The sequence below is a fragment of the Liolophura sinensis genome, chromosome 9 (genome assembly GCF_032854445.1).
Source record: "Liolophura sinensis isolate JHLJ2023 chromosome 9, CUHK_Ljap_v2, whole genome shotgun sequence".
NCBI classification, from domain to species: domain Eukaryota; kingdom Metazoa; phylum Mollusca; class Polyplacophora; order Chitonida; family Chitonidae; genus Liolophura; species Liolophura sinensis.
Genome location: NC_088303.1, coordinates 10296591 through 10322033, shown reverse-complemented (window position 1 = coordinate 10322033; position 25443 = coordinate 10296591). Strand labels below are relative to the sequence as shown.

Genomic DNA, 25443 nt, shown 5'->3' with positions numbered 1-25443 from the left:
GCACCGTAATAACTGGGGTGAAGGGGAATTCCCACCAAATACCGTTAATAAAAACACTGGAAAGCTGCGAACGTTATATTACCACTCCCACACGCGCGCGCACAAGCACACACGTACACCCATCACACACACGCATATCTAGAGGAGAATGGGGGGGGGGGGGGGGGGCTATCACAGCACATCAGGCGAGTGTCCAGGGGCCGCCTAGGCCCCGGAAGCTCTACAATCTTAGATAGCCGGAGATGCGTTCTCAGCTGTTTAGACCTAATTAATTTGCTTTGTGTACGGTAATGATTTTTGCCTTCTAAGAGCTTCCCTTGGGACATATTAGGCGTTATAGATCTTTGTGGAGAAATCGTTGTGGATAACAGTACGTCTGCCAGTGTATTTTCATGTTGAATCCTGTGAGCTTTCTTCTACTGTGATAAGCTTGTTTGCTTGTGATTTCTTGTGCACATAGTATACTGACATTTTTATAAGGACGGTATATAGAGAGCATGTACTACTGCATTTTCATGCAATCCTACCGCGAGCTCTATCCATCGTAGCCTTGTCTGCCTTTACGTAAATGGCAATATGTTTGGCAGAAAACATGTATTTGTGTAGAAAACATCAAATAAACGGGTAAGTTAGCGCGCTAGGGCAGCGTAATGACTCAGGAGCCTCTCACCAATGCGGTCTCTGTGAGTTCAAGCCCAGCTCATGCTGGCTTCCTCTCTGGCCGTACGTGGGAAGGTCAAGCAGCAACCTGCGGATTGTCGTGGGTTTCCCCCGGCCTCTGCCCGGTTTCCACCCGCCATAATGCTGGCCGCCGTCGTATAAGTGAGTACGGCGTAAAGCACCAATCAAAGAAATAAATCAATCAATCAAATAAACGGACTAGATGCACTTCAGTTGAATGACGGAGGTTATTTGCATATTGCGGGCACCTGATGCCACAGGAAAACTACGGACCACGCAAGTCAATGACTATCTGCCTCCTTCCAAGGCTCTGCCTTGCCTGAGCTGAATTTTAGGTAAGGTACATTTAAGGCTGGAAGATGCGAGATTTAACCCAGGGAATCCTACCTCAACTGTCTGTTTCATGCAGACAAAAATACTACAGTTTAATGCAATACCGCGTTTAAAATTGTGCATTACATAAAACTCGTTCACTGTGAAAACTCAAGGAAAGTACAACGGGGACTGTACCAAAAAAAATTGTATACTGTAAACTTAGGAGGAGGGCGGTGGGAACAGGACCCCTCTGGCCCTGTAGATTCGCCCCTGCACACACAGGCATTATTATTACAATTACTATCATTATTAAGATTTTTAACTATGCTTCCTCATAGCGATATAAAATTACTATTTGCAATGGATTTTATCTTTTTTCTTTAAAATACTAATTTTAACCGGCATTACGTATCTATTACTTTAGTCGCCATCTCTAGGTCAACACACCTTCAGGTAAAAGATTCACATCTGAAAATGAAGCTGAATCGAATGAAAAAAAAATGTGGTAGCCTATTTTCGGCTTTATTTAGGTGTCTAAATCTGTAACTCTGAGGAAACATGCACAAGCTTCATAACTCAGATTTCTCGTAATCGTTTCGTTAATCATTTTATGTGTAGTGAAGAATCATAACGGCGAAGCTGCGAAAATTTTTTTTAAAGAAACGAGTGGTTCAAGAAATTATTTGTGAGGAAAGATGGCATTTTATCTCCGACATAAATTTTATGTTTTTATTGCGATTGAGGAAATAAAAGGATAGTGCACTATTTTTCTGTATCTATTTTCTTTGCTCAGGGTGGGAAAGTTTGTAATATTAAACTGATTCAGAGTGAGTAGCTACAGACGTATTATTCCACAGCCCCATCACTGGTGTTGAGTTATTTCTCGTGTAGAGTTGATAACTGGAAGGTTACTGTTACCTGTACATGCATGAAATGGGGTGCCTCTACAATGAACAAAAGTGAAAAGATGACAGAAACCATTGTATAATTATCCCTTAGATGGCAATACAAGTGATATATGTACAACAAATCGTAAACACCTAAAGCAGCATAGTTCAAGGAAACCTTTGATTTACCCGGTATACATTTAAATGTGTCAAATATCAGATAAAGGGCATTTTTAGCCATAAGACATAAGGAAAAGAAAGTGATTATCATGAAAAACCTGGGAATGATAATTAAAACATATGCAGACACCGCTCTCTGACCGGAAGTCGTATGAATATTGATCACGTATGTTATAAAAGGAATTACTATACACTTTTTGTGAAATTAGCGTTTAATTCAGCTGTCTTGAAATCATATTTACATATCTTAAATTACCCTTTTTGTTTTAAGTGAAGAACAAAACTTTATTCTAGATATCTGAAAATGACTTTCAAAGAAAAAAAAATCAATTCAAAGGATTTAAATAATATTCAAGATTCAAGATATTCATCTGAAAAATATTTCTAATATATGAAATGAATTCAAGATATCTGAAATGGACTCGAGACATGTTAAATAAAGGCCATTCGGCTGAATTAAACGGCTTGTCATGATACCGTTGAGGCTCGTTTCTATTTGTAATATGTATATGAGGTGGTTTTATAATACTCAGTTCCAGTGTGTTTTCAGAAAAATATCAAACAAAATCATGATATAATCAGTATTAATTTGCATGTAATTCATTTTTGTTGTTGTTGTTATCTCTATCCTCCCTTTTTTACATAAAAAATAAGCATACGGCACGGGTAGTTATCATTTAAATGTAAAACCGTTTCCATGTATATTTGATTTATGCACATGGGCCCAATTGTTCAAACGTGTTTTAAGACTTAATACCAGATTTAACTTTAAACCAATTGTTCGGTTTTGTACTTAGCGCAAAAACAATTGTGTAACAATATATTGAATATGAAGTAAATCTGTTGCTCTTATACACTGACTTTGGACAGCTGTATTAGCTGCTGAGTTTGGCTAACATTTTGAATTTAAAATTTGACTTTATAAAAGTATTGGCTAATACACTTTTGAACAACTGGGCCATGGTCAGCATGGCCAGAAGTTGCAGTGTTATCACCATAAACTAGTTTTATATTTGCACATAAATCATTTATCTGGTACCTCTTGTTAGGCGTTATTTAACTGGCGGATTGTTTTTTGTGCGTTTTTTTTTTTTTTTTTTTTTTTTTACTTCATTCAGTCAATATTGTGCGCAACAGAAAACAGATAATATCCGGAGAAAATCATACACCATGCCTCCCAAGGTAGCCTAACTGACACTTTATATTGTCAATTACACAACTGTAAATCAATCAAGCCTATTAGAAAATCGTTTATAGGTTTTGCAGCCTATACATACATAGATCTACGCTCGGTATCTCAATCAATATTAACTTGCAAAGTAGATCAAGTTGTTGTTTTATTTGTTTTTTGGGCGTTTTTTTGTTTTATTTTTTTTTTCTTCAAATTACTATTATTCCCTGCCTGTCCAATGTTAATTATCCCTGCTCTAAGGGAGTATGAGAACAATGGAAAAGCCACTTACAAATGTAAGACTCTTCCTTGCATAGACACAGCCACACAGCACTAACAGTCGATATAAAAATGCAGAGCATCTGTAAAAACACAAATATATATTTGAGAAATTCTTTGTTTACTCTTTCAGCTGCATTATAGTGGATCTAAATGTAGATAATACATCTGTTATCAGTTTGCCTGGTGTATGTATGCACTGTGTTCTGTTTTATTCTCTGCCTATTTCATATAAACTGACCTGTACCCACAGCGTGATAAACTTATCAAGATATCGAAAATAAACGATCTACGGTCGAACTGAAACGTTTTCAAAGTTGCTATGACGGCACGAGATCTTTTTTGATATCTCGTCCCAGGGGAACTACTCTGCGTGAAGAAACATACCTTCATGGTTGCCTCCCTTGCTCTAGCGATAACTGGCATCTTGCTGACACGCTTTTCCAGTGATCATACACATCCTATACGTGTACAGTTGTTGGCCTCAGGCTCCCATTATTTTCCATAAGCCACAATGTTAACGTCTAGCACTGTAGCTCAGTCCCAAACATTCCGTGGCCAATAAGCTTTTGTGCATACCTGGCCCAGCCTGTGAGAAAGAAGCCATAAAAATCTTGACATAGGTTGACCGTCAAAATCTGGACCTTTTCATGCCAGCAGCTGGGAGGCGTGCCTAGCAACGCCAAGGGGACGTCACTCGCAGCCGCATCACTACCTCACACCTTGTGTCCTCTCACCCAGAATTTCAAACTTTCATCAATAAAGCTCATACCTCCTCAAAGTTTAGACAGTTTCCAGCATTTTAATACCAAGCATGCACCTGTGCACCAAAGATGGACGCCTGGGAGCAAAAAAAGACTTTATACCCTAAAATTCACAGAACTACAATGTCCTGTTACAGTCATATGAACTGAGATTCGCCCAGCTCACAGCGATGGCCTAGCATCACTGGCAGTATTGGTAAGTAATGTTACAGGGTGGTACTGAATGGCTGTTAAGGATGCGAGTCGATAGTTAAACGTAAAACCGCCACGTCGACGAGTAAGTCAAGCAACAGCAACAACAACAACACCTTATCAGTTATCTACCGTAGCGGCGTAGGGCCAATATGTGTCATCAAAGTTTCTGGGGTGTTACAGGCTGCCATAACAAATAAGTGACCATTTCTGGATTATTTGTTTATTGTTCATTTGTTTATTGTTTGTCACAGCGCACTCAAGAATATTTCACTTAGGCCTATATTGATGTTTATACCTGTACAGGTACTTAAGAATATTTCATAATACGACCTTTGTCAGATTAACAAGTGGTGGAAGTCGAACAAAGTCCAGTGGAACCACCAAATCTCGCGAGATTCCTGAAGTAAACCTGCTTACGTATTCCTTGCTGTTAGGAAATGCTTCGATAGTTTTGAGAAAAATCCGCTGACAACATGTTGTGTGTGTGTGTATATATATATATATATATATATATATATATATATATATATATATATATATATATATATATATATATATATATATAGGTTATTAAGCCCACTGTGCTGTCACGTGACACAGGACAGAAGAGTCAGTCAGGCATAGCGTGTAACCACTACCAGACAGCTACTCTCCAAAAAATAATCTGTAAAGTGTAACAGATAGCTCGTTTTCTTAGTGATACTAGAATATATTCTGTTATTACAGCAGATTATTCTGTTAAATGTAACACAAATGTTCTATTGATTCAACATAAGGGTTCAACTAGATTAACAGGATATTATGTTGAATATATGGCACAATATTGTGATATGATAACAGAGCACATTCTAACATCACTGAGATAACAGACTTTCTGTTCAAAGTAACAGAATATTTTTTTGAATGTAGAAAAATATACTATCCAAAAAAAGAAAAGCATAACCCGGTTTTTTGCAGAGGTGATGCAGTCTTTTTAATTATGCATAACTAAATAAGAATTACTATTCTGCAAATATTTTTTTACACAGATTAAGGAAGGGTCCATATCTAGACAACAAGGCCATCAACTTGAGGTAAGACACTTACAATGAGTCTCCCACTTGAGTGGAATGTCAGTATCTGTTGTGACCACCACGGGCACGAATAACAGTTCTGACACGCCTTGTCATGGACTGGATGAGACGCTGGATAGAGGCCTGGGAAATGTTCTGCCACTCCTCCTGCAAACATGCAACTTGCTCTTGAAGCGTTTGGGGTTGAGGTTGACGTTGGCGTAGACGTCGATCAAGTTCATCCCACAGATTCTCAATTGGGTTAAGATCCGGGCAACGGGACGGCCAGGGTAGCACATTTACATTGTTTTCGGCGAGGAAGTCCCTTGTGACACGTGCCGTGTGCGGTCTGGCGTTGTCCTGCTGGAACAACTCCCGCTGAACGTCAATGACAGGTAAGAGGTGTGGCTGCAGGATGGTGTCTCGGTAGCGTACGGCCGTAAGATTTCCCTGAACGTGGACAAGATTTGTACGACCAGTATACCATATTGCTGCCCACATCATCACACTCCCTCCACCAAATCTGTCCACTTGGCGTACGCAGTTAGGGGCATAACGTTCGTGAGCACGTCTGTAAACCCGGTTTCTACCATCACGTCTCTGCAATAGGAATCTGGACTCATCACTGAACCAAATGCGTCGCCAGTTGCATAGATTCCATGCAGTCACGTTGTTACACCATCGGAGGCGATTGGCGCGATGGTGAGGACGCAGCATGATCCCAACATAGGGCCTCCTGGCTCTCAGTCCATGTTCCCTCAGCCTGTTCCGCACTGTCTGACCTGATATCCTCCTCAGTCCCGGTATGCTGGCTGCTGTGCTTTCAGCTGTAGCACAACGGTCACGCAAATGGAGGACCCTTATGTAGCGATCTTGGGCTGCTGTAGTGACAGTGGTCGGCCTGAACGCCGACGGTCATTTGTTGTCCCAATAGTTTTCTAGCGGGCAGCAAGCCGTGAAATCGTGCTCTGGCTGACGTGTAGACGCCTAGAAATGGACGATTGGGACTCTCCAGCTTGAAGTCTTCCAATGGCAACATTTCTTGTGACAGTGTCAAGACGTGGCATGTCGAATCAGCTTGAAAGACGCAGATTTCCGGCCCGAAGTTGCGGTTTTATAGTCACACACTGCATGCTTTCCATGGGTAAGTTCGGCGTGTAAGACTGCACGTGATGCAGTGTGGTGCTGTATTTTTTACTTCTTCCGAAAACGGCCTCCAAACTCAACATTTTCAACCAAGAAATGTTTTGAGGAATAAAATGTGTGCTAACTGTGACTATTAACAATATTAAAACACATTTTGCTCATGAAATGAAGACAAAATGTATTTATTTCATTTTAAAATAAAACAAAACACCTATGCGTTTCTTTTTTTGGATAGTATATATTATCAGCGGTGCCTATATCTCAGGTCAGAAAAAAAAACTCGGAATTGTATTATCATGCTGGTATAAGCGTACAGTTCTGATGCCTTTATGCGCAACGGTGAGGTTCTCCATGTACTAGACTTTGCTGTTCCAATGCGCTTCTGTAACATATATGCTTTAGTCTTTTTCTTTTAGCCAGTCTCCTATATTCAGATCAATCCTATTTCACTATCCAAATTGCGTTTTGTTAGTGACACGAAACACCACAAACTGTACCGATTTATATTTTGGACTTCTACGGTAAGAAAAACGCTGTTATAATACTTTTGCTTATTGGTGATACACAAGAACATAAGCTCTACACAGTTCATATTCTGGCAAAGAAAATGAAGTGAAAACATTTTTTTCTCGTTCCCGGCTTCCAAAGGCGAGTCAGTCCATGTAAATATAGAATCCACAGTTAAGATGAATTCGTCAGTCTACGGATGACAGTCCGATAAGTGGTTTATTCCCCGACTGCCTCTGAATGTATAACTTCTCAGTGCGGACGGGTTGACAGTAGCGTCCGTGATGCCGAGCTGTCAATGTACCGGTATGCTTCCTCGGAAATATACACAGAGTCATTTTCAGAGAACTGGGACGAAATGAACCGAATGGCACAGAGACAATGAGCAATACAAGCTCCAGAATAAAGTCTCCCAAAAAATAGCAAGTGGCGAAGCACAAGTCCACAAAGTGCCCTGTACAGAAAATGGAGCACAAATGACGAATGTCGAATGGTGTGAGTGAGTAAGTGCTTGGGGTTTAAAGTCTTGGGGTTATTGAGTCATATAAGGACGAAAAAAACGATAGAATCCTTAAAGTGCATGTAATGTGCCTCCTTGTTGCAGCACGGATTTCCACCGCTCTTTTATCTAGTTCTGCTTCACTGAGACGCCTTAACGAAGGTAAGTTTAGCCATTATACTGATACTGGTCAACCAGTCAATGTACTATTCCCTTTATGCTGAATGCCAAGCGAGGAAGTTACAGCTTCCTCTTTTAAGGCCTCAGGTGTGACCCGACCCAGGATTGACCCTGGATCTCCCGCTCCCGAATCGGACGCTCTGCCAACTGTGCTATCGGGGCCAGTCGAATGGCGTGTAAGCCGATATCTTCAAACCCAACAAAATTCTTCACAGTGACTGAGAGTAAATATGACTGCTCTCAAGTGGACTTGATTAAATAACTGCCCACAAGTGGACTTGAGTAAATAACTGCCCATAAGTGGACTTGAATGAATGACTGCGTGCTTCACAACTCCGTCGCTCATATTTATAGACTAACTTCAAAAAAAACTTCTGGATGGTTTGATCGTAAACATGTTTACAAAGCCGATGCCTATTTTCAGAATGTAGACTCTTGTTTACAATGAAACTAAACTCATGAACACGGAAGCCTCGAGAACGCTCGACTGAATTACACTGCAGGCTATAACGTAAACAAGTGGGAAAATGTAGGTCAGACAATGACTCAGGAAGAAATAAAAAAATATATACAATAGAATGTTTAAAAACGGGGTTCGTAACACCTGGGAATTTGGTAATGCAGCGCACGTTTATACAGGACCCGCAGCCATTCAAGCATGCAAGTTTAAACTCACACCACACTTTACGAAGCACTCGAGCACTCTTACCCAGAGTGATCGAGGGTTCTTCAGTTTGCATTGTTTGAGTACTTGAAAGTTCTTAAATTTGCTTTTGGGTAAACTGTGCGAACGCTGATTGGCATAAACCGGTTTAAGCATTATCGTATAAGTCTTATCATTCATTTATTCATTCTCCACCAATGATGGCCTGTGTCCAAAACCTTGCATCTGCACGGAAATCTGTTGCTAGATATCTTCATATATCAGGTGTATATAGTTTTTGTGATATTTGCTACATTTTTTACATTCAGGCAAAATGGATGCCAGCTTGGTTTCACGTGGCACCTGCCGGCGCCTGTTTGATCGCATGACCCGGAAAAAGTTGATTGACTCTAGTGACACGGACACTCTCTTGAGCCGATGTCTGAGCGCCAAGAGACTGACGTTTGTCGGAATGGGCTCCATGGTGGGAGCTGGCATCTACGTATTGGTGGGTGTAGCAGCCAAAAACTTAGCAGGTACGAAAGAATTTTATATTGAAGTCCTTCCTCTCATATGATCGAGGATTAAATTTTACTGTAAAACGGACGGTGTGGGGAGACGAAGTGATCGTTGTAAAATAAACAAAATGACTGTGATTAGAGGAATAATCAATCTGTATAAATGATATTGAATGAATAATTTTTTGTTGATTTTGATTTCTGCCGTGTTTCTTGCCAAGATTTTTTGTTTTTGAGGAGATGGGGAGGGAGGTCTTTTTCAGAGCTCGTTTTGTTTCCTGTGAAATTGGGGTGTTCGTATGCTTTCTACTTTGATTGGGGTTTTACCCGACACTCAAGAATGTCTCACCCCATTCGCACGTTAACTGTAAGCTGAATGCCCCGTGTCAATCGGCATTCGACTGTACCTGTTGTGTTTACCTTCATGTTCGCTGACATTTTCTTCTTTTATACATTTTTTAAACAAGTTTTACAATAATGATGATATTTTATATTTTGTCGATAGGTCCGTCGGTCATCATATCGTTCCTGCTAGCCGCCATATGCGTCTGCATGACGTCATTCTGCTTCGCAGAATTTGCTTCCCGCATTCCAAAATCTGGTAATCCCTATTTGTACATTTATGTCGTCTACGGAGAGTTTGTTGCCTTCCTAATTGGATGGGGATTCATCATAAGTAAGTTTATTTCCTCGTTTTATTTGACGTGAATTTGTTAGACAGCCGTTATACAAGTTAGGGTTTCATTATAAACGTTTAAACTGTTCTTATTACTGTTATGTCACTAAATGCTTTGATGACTGGATTATATCTTCATACATAGAGTTTCTGTAGTTCAGGAAATGACTCCTACCTAGTGCGTCAATGGATCGAGTGGCTGCTATGTGTCTGTTGCATCAGCTGATCTGTTGTGTATTGTAGACTAGGACAGATAAACTCAATGCCGTCATCTCTAACTGAATGCACATTATATCTATAACCAACACTCAGGTCAAAAGTCAATCATTAAAATAAACCTTAATCGTCATTAGAGGTGTAACAATACATCGATGCCTCATATAGCTATAACAGGGGAGACAACCATAGCAAAAAGGTTCTGCAAAAATCTTCATTCAAGGCCAGATATGAGCAATTGGTGGAATTGGGACCAAGATTTGCCACCAAATGAATTGTGAAGAAGCATTGAGCGGAGAATACTGTCACAGACATTATGCATTTTTGATATACCATAAATTTCGGCACTTCTAATTTGCACGTAATTAAAATATATCAGGATTACGTCTGATTTGGATAGATTTGAAAACTTGTTGCCTAGTGTTAACCCCCTGGAAGTTACCTAGGTGACAAAATAATGGTCGTGTTGGGTGGATTTTTTATATGTTCTAGAGAAAAGCACAAGCTGCATTTGGTGGTTTGGCATGGTACCCCGTGAAAATATGGGGCTGAAGTTGGCAAACTTACTACAGAAATAGTCAAAAAAGTCAGTGCGATCATGTGACATTAAGATGTTCTTCCTACTGCCTTTCGTGCATGCACAACTCTCCACAGCTTGCAAATCAGTCCCGTGGAAGTCTTGATCATGTCAAGGAAGGGCGTTGTGTGTCTCCTATGTAAGGTTGTAATGGGATGTGGTGGAAACACAACCAATCTGTCGACGCATCTCCGACAACACCATGGCATACGTCAATCAATCGTCAATCTCCAGTTAAAGTAGAAACCAAGATAACTGCCGACCTAAGGGTCCCCTAATGTCACATATCTACATGTTTATATGCGACCATATCTTTCTTTATAATAAACGTAGCACCACATGCATTCACAGACTCAAAATAATCAGACAGCGAATGTATACAACATTTGTACAACAATCAGTGATTTACATCATGTGCATTAGCCTAATAATGTGCTAAGACAATGGCATGGACTAAAAAGTCCAGCGTTGTTTCTGTTTCTATAAATTATCATGAAGAGCAATGCATATTGCATGTATCCAGTTAGGGCAGGTCACCTGACGTAGAAAATAAGTTTTAAATGTTTCATTTAAATTCCCCTGAGTTATGAGGGCTATTGATGGTTTTATGTTGGTTGTATGTTTTGTAAAATTCGGGAAGAGACAGGAAAAATTAGCACATTTTGTGACAGATTTATTTATTTGATTTACATGTATTTCATGGGTGTTCTACTTCACTTACTTCACTTATACGACGGCGGCCTTCCCACATACGGTCGGAGAGGAAGCCAGCATGAGCTGGACTTGAACTCACAACGACCGCATTGGTGAGAGGCTCCGTGCCGGCGTGCTAACCCGCTCCATCTTCTGACAGACGTCACATACTCATACCCTTCGTCTCCAAAGCCACGGTCCTCTCCGGCCGTAGGTGGTATGTTCTGGCAGCAACCTGCGGATAGTGGTGGGTTTCTCCCGGGTTCTGCCCGATTTCCTCCCACCACAATGCTGGCCGCCATCGTGTAAGTAAAGTATTCTTCAGTGCGGCGTATAATCAAATAAATAAATAACATAAATCCAAAGCCATCGTCAACTTGCTAATTTCGTCTAGGTACAGAGTATGGTGAAAGTATCGTCGCTGAGTATGGTAACACGTATGATCAGATTTCAGGCAATATTCAGGGCAGATTGTCATGTAATTTTCCGTGCTTTTTTCTAATAGGTTATGTCACGTCTGGGTCGTTGTGCTCACGGGCCTGGAGCGGATACGTTGACTCCCTATTAAATAACGGTATAAAAAATTACACCTTGAAACATATAGGCAAGTGGTCAGTGGGTGACCCTGTCTCGGAATATCCAGATTTCGTCGCCTTTGGGGTACAGGTTTCTGTACTGTTTATCGCTGCCACGGGAACCCACTGTTCTACAGCCGTCAACAGCATTTTAGCTGGCCTCAATGTGGCCGTGCTTGGACTGGTTATGGTCATGGGCGCTGTATTTGGAGACGTACAAAACTGGCACAGTCAAGAGCATGGAGGTTTCTTCCCATTCGGGATAAAGGGTGTAATGCAAGGAACTTCCGCGTGTTTCTATGCCTTCTTCGGGTTTCAGACAGTTTGTATTGCGGCTGAGGAGGCTAAAGATCCTTCTAAATCAGTGCCCAGAGCACTCCTGTCCAGTATCGTCATTACAGCATTACTGTATGTAGGTACAGCCATTGCATTTACGCTGCTGGTCCCGTTTTGGATGGTTAATGAACGAGCGCCATTGTCTGCAGCATTTGACCACGCTGGACCGGCCTGGATGAAGTACATAGTGTCCTTAGGACCTCTGTTTGGATTCAGCAATATCCTCATCCTCAACTCCTATGGGTTTTCTCGATTGTGTTTCTCTTTGTCTGAGGAGGGCCTCCTTTGGAAAGCCTGTTCAAAAGTTCACAAACGTACTAAAGTCCCCATGCTACCACTCATTGCAGGTGGGCTGGCAATGTCTGTCGGGGCTATGTGCTTGGACCTAGAAAATTTGTTTCGTTTTAACGTCATCACCACAATCCTGCCTTTCTCATTGGTCAATTTTGGCGTGCTTATTCTGAGGTACGATCCACGTTACAACAAGCTCAGGGTAGATTCTGCTGGGGAGATGAAATTCATGCAACCGGAAAAGTCTACACGCCGCAGTGGCTCAACGGATCCTTTTATCGATACCAAAGCTGGAAGCACTCTCTGGTTGTCATACGTAACATCAGAACTAAGAGCTATAGTGAATTGTTTCGGAATTCGTTTGTATATATTGACCATTTTCACGTGCACAGCTTTGGTGTCGGTCGTTTTAATGCTGGGAGAAGACGGCTTTACTGAGCAGAACAGTATTTCATTAATAGTTGTGGGCCTGTTGGTGTCCATAATAGCTGCCTGTGTATTTGCAATAGCCTCCAGTGAAAGGCTCGAGCCGGCGTCTTTGTTTAAGGTGAGGTCAGAACGCTTTCACAAAGTATGAGTTACTCCGGTTACTCTGTCTAGTTTGTGTCAAGTCGGAAACTATAGTTGTTTCTGGAGTTACTTCCAGATAGTGTGAATTGCGTTTCGGACAACTTATACTGTGAATAGATGTTTTATTTGAGCTGATCAGATTGCGTGTTTAAGTGAGAATATAATGTTAGACTGTGGCATTAAGTCAGGAAATCTCGTCAGATACCTCAGCAGTGTAATTTTGTTTAATAGTGCTCATCTTAAAATTAATATATTTCAACACACTTAATTAAATTCAAGAATAATTTAAAAATGAGAAAATAATTTTAGTGTTGCATGTATCTAACAATGCCCAATTCATTAGTGTTTACCGTTAAATTTTTCTGAGGAATTCGCTCTGTTGTCTTTCAGGTTCCGTTTGTACCCTTCTTCCCTCTCGTCAGTGGAATGCTAAATGTGTTTTTCTTGGTAGCGGCCGTCGACAAAGGCAGTGCAATAGGATATTTTACAGAGTTTACTCTGGGTAAGTCCCTGTAAGAATCACCTGTATAGTTTGTGAGGAAAGCGTGCTTTAAGAGTATGCAAAAGCGTACTCACTTGGTGAGGCTTGGTCGTGAAACTAGAACGTCTGTATTTAATCAGTTGAGATATTTCATTGTCTGAAATGAAGATTGAAGTTATAACCTGGCTCTTTAATAACCTAGCTCTTTCAAAAAATTAACGCTCTCATATTTGCCATAGCTGATTTGTTTTTACGGGGTTTTTTTTTTAGTAAAATTTTTCTTTCTGCAGGCATTCTAGTGTATTTTGGGATGTGTTTCTGTGATCTGCGTCATTCCTCGCGAGCATATGGGAACTCTTCTGTGATGGAGATGGAAACGCTGATAGCAGACGACACTGATATCACTTCGGCGCATGCTTAAAGTCAATGTATATATGATTGGAAATAAAGTATTTAATAAACCATTTAATCCGTGTTCAGTGAATGAGGCCGATACAGATTAGTTAATTGATTGAATGGTTAGCATTGAAGAATATTTTACATAGGGCATGGCGTAAGGTTTTGGTGGCAGTGGTGCTGTGCAGCACATTGTGTACAGCGGCATTGGAAACAGTCTTTCACAGTGGTGATGCGAACAGCATTGTGTGTACACTTCCATGCAGCTTCACAATGTCTAACGAGTTTCACCCAACACATGTCTACTAACAGCCCATGCAAGCACACAATTCTCACCACTGTTTTCGTTTAGCGCAAATCCCTTCCGAGATAGGCCTATATGCATGTGTGGTTCAGATGTAAATATCAAGGGCTGATCAGTAAACAAGTTAGATTTCCGGAAGAACTTGTTATAGTTGGATTCTTTAGGCCTGTCACAGGATATCCACCAGAATTTTTCTCGTTAGGCACCTAGCGCACCTAAAACCGCAGCCGAACCAACTTTAGCCGTTTCCAAACAGCTGGCCTCACTGACAAACGACCTGTGATATAGTTTTATTTGGCTAACCTGACCGCTGTGAAGTGCATGTAAGTGGGCTTTTTGTGAGTACGACATTAAACCACGATGCTAAATATTGTCACACCTAAAACTTTAACATCAATAAACTTGGCACTATCTCTATTAGCGCTCAGCGTGAGCGGAATATGCCAAGTATACTGGTTGACCACTACATTATGTGACTTGGTGTTGTATCGTGTCTGGTTTTGGCATCAGTATTATCACTTTTTGTCTCTGACTGATCTTTGTAATAAAAACGAGAAATATGTCGTGTTTCAATAAACCAATTAAGACACGAAAAATGTCTGTTTTACTGCAAAGCCTCTGCATGTGCATTCCGCTCTCCGTTGCAGTGTCATGAAATTTATATAAGGCGAAACAACGCTTTAGCGCGACATTTGCCTGTTATTAGATAGTCTTGCTCACCTGTCAGCCTAATCATTCAAAGTTCAGGTTGACAAGTTATACTTTGCATCACATGAAGTGTATCACCTAACATTTAACAACCGTTTAAGGCCTCTGATGACAGGGGAGTGTCAAAGGAAAAGTAGCTCGTACTGACGCACAATGTTGTTGGTAGAACAAGGGAGGTAACAATGGTCCCGGTGGTGTACTACATCATGAAGTCAGTCTTCTTGTCTGATAAAAACGGTATATCGGTAACTCCCAACATGCTGATGGGCACAGCATATTTGCCAATTAGGGCCCACTGCGTGATTGTGATTAACGTCCTAGCACAGCAATAAATGACCCTTTGAGTTCATGCTGGCTTGCTCTCCAGTCTTACGTGAGAAGGTTTTCAAGCAACCTGCGGATGGTTGTGGGTTTATCCCAGTGAGTAGTAGGGGGAGTATAGGTTCTGGCGCACGCCCCCCTTGGTAAATAGAGGCCCCCAGCCCCTATTCCCGGCGAGGTCCAGAAGTTCTAGTATACACACTATAGGTTCTGGCACACCCTCCCCCTTGGGCCCTCCCCGTAACAAATAGAGGCCCCACCCCCCTTTCCCTGCTTCCCCATACCCCCCCCCCCCTTAGGCGCCTCCCCAGCCAAGACATACACGCTTATTTACAAGTCTCGCCTACACACACACATTGATATGAGGCGACCTAGTTGGCATTTAATACATAAGGATTATAGTCTATATATAGGCTGGCTGTATTGCACAACAGGGCGATTCAGATGATTTTCTTCCCACTATAGGGCTTAAACCACGGATTTTTATAAAAAATAAATGTGACAGCCTTTTTCAGCGTGTCTTGTTTGATAAGATCCAGTATTTTTAGGAGAATTATTTGGAAATATTTTGTTTATGCAGAATAGACTTTCCAATTTAGCCTATGTTTCGTGGGTCGTGGGATACAGCTCAGTCGGCTGACAGAGGTGGGAAAGGCGCTGTGTGTAAGGGATGTATTCATATACTATCACATATAAGGGGATGTTTGCTAGCTCAAATCCGGATTTGGTCTCCTGTATATGTAGTATATGAATGCGTTACCTGCATATGGCGCCGGGCTCTACGCACTTCTAAGGAATCTTTGCAACTTTCGACAGTTTCGGGGGCAGAGAGACCTTACCAAGGGGTGTTGTAGATGGCCCAAAGGTAGTGTCAGCCCCAATTAACCCCCAATTAACCCCCCTAACGGTGGGTCGCTAGGGCAAAAAATCCGGAGCCTGCCGTTAGGGTGGTGATTAATTGGTAACAGGCTGAGCTATAAACCAGGCCTTTTGCTTTTTTGAACCATGGGTTCGAACACCCGGGCCGATTTTTTCTTTACCCCCGGGCAACTTTCATTGAAAAGGGTTTTTATCATAGTAGTTAGCAATCTTCTGTTATGAGAATGAGATAATGTAGTTTCTAAATGGAAATACTACAAGGAACTTAGTTATTCATCTGGTATGAAGTATTGGCTGATTTGCCTTTGTTGATGGAGACATGTATATGAATCATATAAATATATAAATCATAAATCAGGTACAGGTAAGCCAATCAAAGCCTTTTCAGAACATTTATTATGTTTTGAGGGGTTGACATGTATGTGTCCTGACATCATTCCCATTGTACATGATATGTACATACATAGTGTATGTGTGTGTGAATCATTTCCTTTAACCCATAACTATGTGCATGTACTTGTGATGCAGGTTCTGTAAGATGTATACTTGACAGCTAAATGTACTCTTTTCTTCGCATTCAGAGAAAAAAGGAGAATGATTTACACATTTACACTCTATCAGATATTTACGTATTTTTTTTCACGGGGCTATGATCACTTTCACCAGAGGCTGTTTGTGCTTTTGGGCTTTATACTGAAGAATTGTGAAAGGGTGCCATATTAACATTTGTAGTTAATGTATATCATGTAGATTTTTTGGCAAATTTGGTTCTGCTGATCTCAAGGGAGCTAACTCCAATAGGACATTTCACTGCTGTTCTTTAACTTGCCTGTATAACAGTATATTTGGATTGGAAATATAGGACATGCAATTATGTACACATGGAGGTAACTTTTATGCTGTATATATTTATGTAATGTGGACAATAAAAGCAGTGTACATGTAGCTTGTACCCAGTAAAGTTTTGTCTTAAATGTACATTTGGCATACATCATTGACAATGGACTAGAGCAGTTTGATTGTTGTGTTGCAGTTATACTGAATCCATCAAATTTTTAAAATTTGAGTTTTCTTACTTGTGTTTACTTACTGTACAAGATCAGAAACATTTTGTCATTATACATGTATGCCTTTGGAAAAGTAAACAGCCAATATTAAGTCCAAGACAAAATTTTGAATAATGCTTTTTTCTTTTTCATTTTTTTCTCTTATTTCACATAGTATCATGATCACCTTACATCATGTGAAATATTTTGTGAAAAAATTATATTTTGACCCTTTGGTACTGATTTGAGATTTTAGCTCTTTTATTTATATGTAAATGTGCATGTAGCTACAATGTACCAACAGTCAGTGACAATGCAGCAACATGTGGATATCTCAGACTTATAGTGTACTATTAGCTGGTACATATGTCTTTATTTATTTGCTGTAGGGGTGGATTTCACAGCCAGTAATGAGCGACAGGGTTTGCAGACATTTGGGGGCAGGTGTCTTCACTATGTCGATCAGCTCCAACAAAATCCATACCAGTATGTAATGTATTTGTGCATAAATGTTTATAGCACATAAGTTATTTTAAAATACAGTGTATTCAAGCATGTATCTAATGCGAAATAATCTTCCTGACTCTGCTCAAGCTAGCACTTTAATCTCTTGGATTTGACCTTTCAAGGCTTGCTGATGTCTGTTTTGACCCTCGAAGGCTTGCTGATGTCTGTGCTGACCTTTAAATGCTTGCTGATGTCTCTACTGACTTTTGCTGTCTAAACTCATCACCTTAATACAGATACAGGCACATTTTGACTCCCATTGTGCACAATATTTGAACACATTATCTTTAGTTTCAAAGTACATGTATTCTTGGCAACAGCTTTCGTGCATAGTTCACATAACGTACATGTACTGGGTGCATATCTCTCTGTTGTGTCAGAGGTATTATGGAAGAGTGGGAAGTGCGGCGGTCTCCATGTCTGCATTGGCATTTGTTGCGGTCTTCTGACTTGTTGTAATGTGTGAAGGGTAATTTAAATTTACAGTTAACAGGATAAGTTCCGTCATTAAAATCACATGATAAGTGAATGTTATTGGCCAGGTTTAGATCACTAATACACAGGTGAAGGTTTTATGGCCAAGGATTTTCAGTAATTGATTGAGTTTGGTAATTTTAATGTTAATATTTCTCAGCATATAGCGAGGTGTTTAAGAATTAACTTATGAAAAAAATATTAATTCAGGTCAATCCTCTAAATTTAGTTTTTATAAAACTTTATTCTTTTTGAAAACAGTGTTGCTCTTATGCCACTACAACAGTCAGATAGTGGGTACAGAAAACGCAGAGAACCTTGACGAGTAATTGCACATGTACCTGATATGATTAGTAGTATTCAAATAATAAAAGGAGTGAATTTCATGAATAGCAGATTGTGACTGTTAAGTGGCATTGTGTGCAGATTACATACATTAATGCATTTAAATGTGGGAATGGTATGTGAGACAGTGGTCCCTTGTGAATGGTATGTGAGACAGTGGTCCCCTGGGAATGGTATGTGAGACAGTGGTCCCCTGGGAATGGTATGTGAGACAGTGGTATCCTGGGAATGGTTTGTTGGACAGTGGTCCCCTGAGGATGGTATATTAAACAGTGATCCCTTCAGAGTGGTATGTTAATGAACCGGGGTCCCCTGGGAATGGTACATTTCTGATACAGCAGTTCTCATAATCATAGTAGGTCATGATCATCAGAATGAGATGGTTGTACAACTTGTTACACAGGTACATGTGCTATGTATATACGCTTGCATGTGTTCAAGGATAGACCAAAAAACTAGCTGTCAAGTTAACATCACAAGCGTCAAGCAGGTTTTGATATTGCAATTGTCACTTCATTGTCTTGATGGGAGTGGTCAAAGAAACAAATTACATGTATGCGTACATAGCACATTTACATGTTAAATGTAATATTTTACATTGCATGAAAGTATGAATAATACTGTTTTGTGGTTATGATGTTTCCTTTAAAGAACATCATGATTGACATGAGAAACATCCATAATGACTCTGGCTGTTTCTTTTATTCTCTTGCCTCAGGGATCGATTACACTGTCAGCAATATGCACCAGGGGGAGCTGTCATTTTACGGGAAAAACCTGCACACAGTTGAGCCCAACCTGCATAACCCTTACCAACAGGTACATGTGGATAGTGTATAGGAATGCTCTGTACCTTGCTGATTTGTATGGCTGTGTACAGTTCCTCTGTTTGTTGTCAAACATAATGAACACAGCAGTAGTGAGACTTGGAAAGAACTGTGAAGTTAAGATTGTGCTGAATCTATAACATTCCACCTACCACCCCACCCCACCCTTTCATCCCTCTTTCTCTGGCTGTTCTCCATGCTTCTGAGGATTGATGCTGATACATTTGTACTGATTCTAACACATTTTGACACACATTGAACAGTGATATGCAACACATGAAGGTACATGTACCGATTCAGCAGTGCATTCTAACAATTGTTTTTCATAAGAATGCTGTAAGCAATAAACACATCTGAAAAATATAAAATATATTTGCATGGTATTCCAGTGGTTCAGATCTCAGCTGGTAGCATAAAGCATACTTAAATAGTGCAGAAACGTACATACATGTACGTGTACATATATTGTCTGCTCTTTACCTTTTGTCTCAGCTTTCTGTCAGGCCAGTATCAAATACTGTCAGTTATTGAAAGCAATGTGGATGAATGCATCTGTGTAAAGATGGGAAAATGGCATTAACAATATATAATAATAAAACTATAATTATTGTATTTTTTTGTAATTTATAGATTCTCATGCACAGGTAGATTGGACATTTACTGAAATTTAATTTCTTTAATTTGGGCTTAGAGAAGTGCAACAGAAAAAACTAATTTATCCCCAAAAATGTTGAGTTTTCCATGTTATACACTTTGTTGTGGTAAGACATTCACTTGAAATTTTCCACAACAGGTCATATGTTGTCTTGGTGAAACGCTAGAACCCCTTGACAGCGATGGAATGATTCCAGCCTTCGGCTTTGGAGATGCCACCACTAAAGATTTCTCGGTGTTCCCATTCAAAAATGAGGTAAGCACATGTGGTATACATGGTAATACTGTTCCTAAAGCAATTACGTTGCGAGTCGCATTGTAACTTGTCACAATTTAGAATTATTGTAGTACTATGAATAGTGCAAGTCTGATATTTTCCAGAAGCCACTCATTCCAGCTGTATTTGGTAAAAGCACAACATTTGATTTGTGTAGTTAATTTGGATTTTTTGCCTCAAATCCCCAGTACACCCTCTTTAAACTCAATTTCTCACATGATTTATTTAGCATTTGTGTGTAGTTACATGCTTTTTCTTTCTACATTCAGGGTTTCTGCCATGGATTTCAAGAGGTCCTCCACATCTATAACTACGTCGCCCAGCGTGTTAGAATGAGCGGACCCACAAACTTCGCCCCTCTCATTAACCGGGCTATAGAGATCGTCAAAATGACAAAATCGGTAAGATTGTGGTCAGAGCTTGATGAAGTCTATTTGATATTTGGAATTAACATAACTCATTGTCAAGATTGGAGTGGTCAAAACAACGTACCAGAATTTGTCTATGTAGATATTGTTTCTTTTTTATGGGAATAATCTTGAGTACAAAATAGTGATATTCTATTTAGCTCACCTGTAGGAAGTAAGTTGAGATATTGTGAGAAGTGGAGAGGGGTGTCCATATCAGTGTTGGTGTCTGGTTGCACTTGTTCTCTTTACCTCCTGTATTGTGGGCTGTTATACGTGGATTGAATGTTAAGCTTTTTTTAGCATCCTAATCACAGGTAGGGTGTGTCTGTGTACACACTAGAATTAAAGAATAAACTCCTGTGTATTGGGCTCCCCTACATGGATTTAAAGGCTAAGATTTGTTTAACTCCCTAAAAATATGATGTGAAAACATGCATACTCGTATGGAAGGCTAAGTTGTTCTCTTAAACTCGCTGGTCTAATCTATGGTGTGTAAATATACATACTTAGATTTAATGTTAAGTTTTTTTTACCTCCTGTATAAAGTCCACACTCAGATCGAACGTTAAGCTTTTTTTAGCTCTAACATTTTTTTTTCTTTTAGGTCTAACATACTTCAATAGAAAGTTATGGTTTTTTTTAATATTTTTACTCTGTCATGGTTAAAATACTCTATCATAGATGATGTGTACATCTACAAAGTGCCCACTGATGGATAGTGGATCTTTTTTGAAAAGAATGTTTTTTTAGTCATTTTGATTGGTAGGCTTTCAGTGTAAACATTTACCAGCTGTATAAACTTCACTTAGTTTGCTGTAGTAAGCATATTCTCTTTAGAAGCCTCCATGCAGGGCTACAGTTTTTGTACACAGGGTTTTTCTGACTTTTTTTTTTACAGATTTTGGGACATTGCCAAATTTACCTATTTCTTGCAATCAAGAAAACTTTCATGTAGTGTTCCTTCTTTATGCACAGGACAACATACATGTACATGTAGGAGAATAAGAAGGGTATTGATAACCAGATTCCTCTGCTTTACCAGATTCATGGCGTGTCAAAGTTTTTGGATTTTTTGGCTCAATTTTAGCTGGTATACACATTATCTGTAGAAAACTCTCCACATCTATATTAGTATTATGAGCCTATTAAATTGGACGGCGTGTGTGCCCCTTATACTGCGACAGAGTGTTTAAACCATCCACATAGTCAATGACTCTCGATAGCAGAGTATTTGTTCAGCCGATAATAGGGTAGTAGTGCCCGCCCAGTGTACACCGATAGCCAATTGTGAGTATCGATTTGCATATCAAAGACCACTCCAACAAGTTGGTGCTCGAAGTCCCCACAAGGAAGTTTTGTAACAGCAGCTCAGGATTTGTTCAACCATTCGCAGTGTTGCAGTTGCCACCCATAGTTGACGGATTGCCAAGTACAGTTCTCGATTTGCATATCCAAGACCACTGCGGCAAGTTTGTGCACGAACTCCCCACAATGACGTCTCTTAGCACCACAAAGATTCACTGCTATGCAATCTCTGCCTATACGGTAAACTGTCATATTTGTGACAGTTTAATTATTTCAGCCTGTCTTGTAGGTCTAATGGCAAGATCTTAGCACTATCGAATTAAAGAATAATATCTGTGTATAACGATGTCATTCTACTTTAGTTTGCATTAGAGGTCAGTGGTGGAACATACCATCCCACTTAAACATTATGCAGCTTGCCGAACTGCTCAATCAGGCGAGCTACCGATGTTCTCTGGAGGCCCTGATTGATTATGATATTTCTTTTAAATAAAATCAGGATTGATTTGTCTCGTGGGGTTTCATCATGCCCGTTTGGGTTTTAACCTTAGTGGAGCATGTGAACAATAAAATAGATGTGGTTAAAGGCAGCATATTAGAGGGCTCTGGGGTTTGAGTGAGGAAATGTTCTGGAGATGGTCGTCCCACTGTCTTGTTGTATGTATTTGTGACGGGTAAGATTCATACCCACTACAGTAAATGGAATACATGTCTGCAGTTGTGTGGACACCAACAGCAGCCCAAAGGGACCTTGTAAAACAGCATGGTGCATGTATGGGCTACAAGTTCAGACTAAGCTCAGCAAACTGAGTATCTAAACTGAAGAACCTTGAACAAAGCAAGTCATCTTTAACCTTTATATGTGGAGGACTAGTTTACATCTTCACTATGTGAACCTGGGCACCTATACGTGCTGGAAGAATGGCTAGAATAATGGTTCACGGCTCGGTGACGTACAGGATACATAATGTCGTGCAGTCGGCTCTAGACTGCAATACAATTAAACACACGTGACCTGTGTGTGTCACACTTGCGTGCTAAATTGGCAGAACATTTTACTCCACAACTGCTTAAAAATGATTCAACATTTCTTTACAAAGATACTGCCTTTCAATCTACAGAAAGAGGGAAAGCGTATTATTAATATTTCAGACTTATCTCCTTAGCCTAGCGTTGTTTAGGACTTCTGTTCGTTTGCCGATTGTGGTGCAGGCAATGACATGGAATGAGTGCAGGAACCTGTGCGAGCAAGTTTAACCGCCAATTTCTGCTGTTGTTGTTGTTTCAGTACCACATCTTGGTGATCGTCGCTGACGGTCAGGTGACACGTGAGAGAGACACCCAAACCGCCATTGTTGAGGCCTCAAAATGGCCGCTTTCCATCATCGTCATTGGTGTGGGTGACGGACCTTGGGACACGATGGCAGAATTTGACGACGGTTTGCCCGAAAGAAAATTTGATAACTTCCAGTTTGTTGATTTTAACAAAGTCACCCGAAATGCCCGCAACCCAGAAGCATCCTTTGCTCTTCACGCTCTCATGGAAATTCCCGACCAGTACAAGCAAATACACAAGCTTGGTTTGCTCAGTTTCTGAGATAATCGCAAATACGCCATTCCGGTTTATGTCATGCTCTTGGTGGATACTTCACGGAGATTCCGATGTAGGGTTACATGAACCACTTCAATCCAGACAGAGTTATTATGTGTCTGCGTTGATTCCAGCTATGGAGACCCTTATAATTGAATTCATTAAATAATGAGTTATATAGAGATATATATCATCAGTCATTACTTTCATGCAAATCCAACTATTGGGTGAATTACCGCTCAGGGACTGAACTCTCTTCGTATGCGTATACTAGAAAAAGTTTGGATATACATCCGGACTCATGAACACATGACCATGGGTTTTAATTTGTTATTGCAGAAGTACATGTATGTGTTTTTTGGCTACTATTGTACACCCTTTATATGTAAAGACACACACTATATATTTGGTACTCTTTACATATATCTGTATATTGGATGAACATGATGACCTCCGCTCTCGTTAGCTGTATTCCATAGCAGTGTGTGTATTGGCTAATTAGATTCACTCTGCATTCACCTTACGTTCACTTTGTAGACAAATAATGGACCCTGTCCATCAGCATGTTGTGTTGAATTATCTGTTCGAGTCGGTTGACTTCATCCTAAAACTGTATAAGTTTGACTCTAATTAAAGGCGATAAGCCTGACCAAACCCTCCAGGGTCATACGTCCTGGTAGCCATTTCACACTTTTACGTACTCATAAAATTAAGTGACATCCAATTTTCGCTCCTTTAACCGACTTCAGAACTTCTCGATCTGATTTATTTTTTTATTTTACGCTGTACTCAAGAATATTTCACTTACACGACGCTGGCCAGCATTATGGTGGGAGGAAACCGGGCCGAGAACGGGAGAAACCCACGACCATCCACAGGCTGCTGGAAGACCTTCCCACGTACTTCTCAATCTGAGGAAACGTGATGTACCCGCAGAATCTTTCAATATAATGTTTGCTTCACTATTTTTTGACGTGAAGACTGTACTTCATTTTATACACGCATTTGTGGATTTAAAGATTGAGCATGATTGGTGTGACCTTTGGTGTGAAATTGTTTGAAATGTAGCCCCATGTCCTCACAGGCAGCGGTTCATTTGACATGACACTCCAGCAGCGGAATGGTTCTGAATCAGTAAGTTGTTTATATACCGGTATATTAGGTTTCAGAGATATTTTTGAGTAGTTCTCCTATCGCCGTAGTCTGTGAAGAATGTTTTCGTCACCAGTCATTTGTATGTATATGATAGAATCAGTTTTTATCTTGATTTTACTTATCTATATCAATAAAGCCTTTGTGTCTATCACCATGATGATTTATGTGTTTTTCTGTACTGTTGGAGTGCTGATTAAGAGGCCCTGGTGGAAACTTCTCTTGGCCAATAATGTCGCAGGTATAAATCAAGCCTTGGTTGCAGCCTAATCATGAGGTGTGTCTAATGCTCAGGGAGTTGCTATGGTTTCTCCATGGACTCTTTCCCATCTCTTTAACCCATAAATCGTACCGCCTTTATATTCGTGAACAATTCTTCAGTACTATGAGCTTGGCTGGATAGGGGCTCCGGTTTTCAGAATCAGAAGTATCTGTTTATTTCATTACATCGAAAATTGGATCCAAGTACATGCAGGGAGATCAATTACCATTCGATCAAAATCGTTGGTACCCTGTGTGCTGAAGGTACAGCGGCCAGGTTGAAGGCACCAAAAGCTGTGACTACCACATTTAAGTACAATATTTCTGCTGGGCGATCACAACCATGCTGGATGCCTGGTGCTTTTAGCTGGCGATGAAGTCCGGATTTGTTGTTAACTGTGACAACCGTTACTATTTCTTTTCTAGAAACTGTCAATTACATTTTACTGTCTTAGGATTGGAAGTATAATAAAACCGTGTATGAATCCTCCGTAACCGATGCGGTCAGTGTGTCAGAGCGGCGAAATGACCCAGGCGGTTCTCACCAATGCTTT

At 40.2% G+C, this 25443-nt stretch overlaps 2 protein-coding genes across 5 annotated transcripts in view; both read left to right on the top strand.

Moving 5' to 3' along the window:
- The window catches only part of LOC135475116 (copine family protein 1-like), a 26773-nt gene extending 1993 nt beyond the window's left edge, over positions 1 to 24780 (top strand). For 3 of the 4 annotated variants that reach the window (XM_064754868.1, XM_064754867.1, XM_064754865.1), the window contains 4 exons: positions 17476 to 17576; positions 20033 to 20149; positions 20440 to 20571; positions 23174 to 24780. In XM_064754868.1, the coding sequence (XP_064610938.1) occupies positions 17476 to 17576; positions 20033 to 20149; positions 20440 to 20571; positions 23174 to 23482 (659 nt within the window). In that variant the 3' untranslated portion in view covers positions 23483 to 24780. Of the gene's footprint in view, positions 1 to 17475; positions 17577 to 19130; positions 19232 to 20032; positions 20150 to 20439; positions 20572 to 23173 lie in introns of all 4 variants that reach the window. The other variant, XM_064754866.1, reaches the window with a different exon arrangement.
- Positions 8673 to 13853, top strand: LOC135474921 (high affinity cationic amino acid transporter 1-like). Its single transcript, XM_064754611.1, has 5 exons — positions 8673 to 9035; positions 9523 to 9693; positions 11685 to 12928; positions 13342 to 13453; positions 13723 to 13853. Exons 1-5 carry the CDS (start codon positions 8834 to 8836, stop codon positions 13851 to 13853), a joined length of 1860 nt encoding a protein of 619 aa, XP_064610681.1. The 5' UTR covers positions 8673 to 8833.
- Positions 24781 to 25443: the final 663 nt, after the last annotated feature.

Coding starts and splice junctions, on each gene's coding strand:
- LOC135474921 (XM_064754611.1), top strand. CDS start 8,834: ATGGATGCCAGCTTGGTTTCACGTGGCACCTGCCGGCGCCTGTTTGAT. Junction 9,036..9,522: donor AGCAGCCAAAAACTTAGCAG/GTACGAAAGAAT, acceptor TTTTGTCGATAG/GTCCGTCGGTCATCATATCG. Junction 9,694..11,684: donor TGGATGGGGATTCATCATAA/GTAAGTTTATTT, acceptor TTTTTCTAATAG/GTTATGTCACGTCTGGGTCG.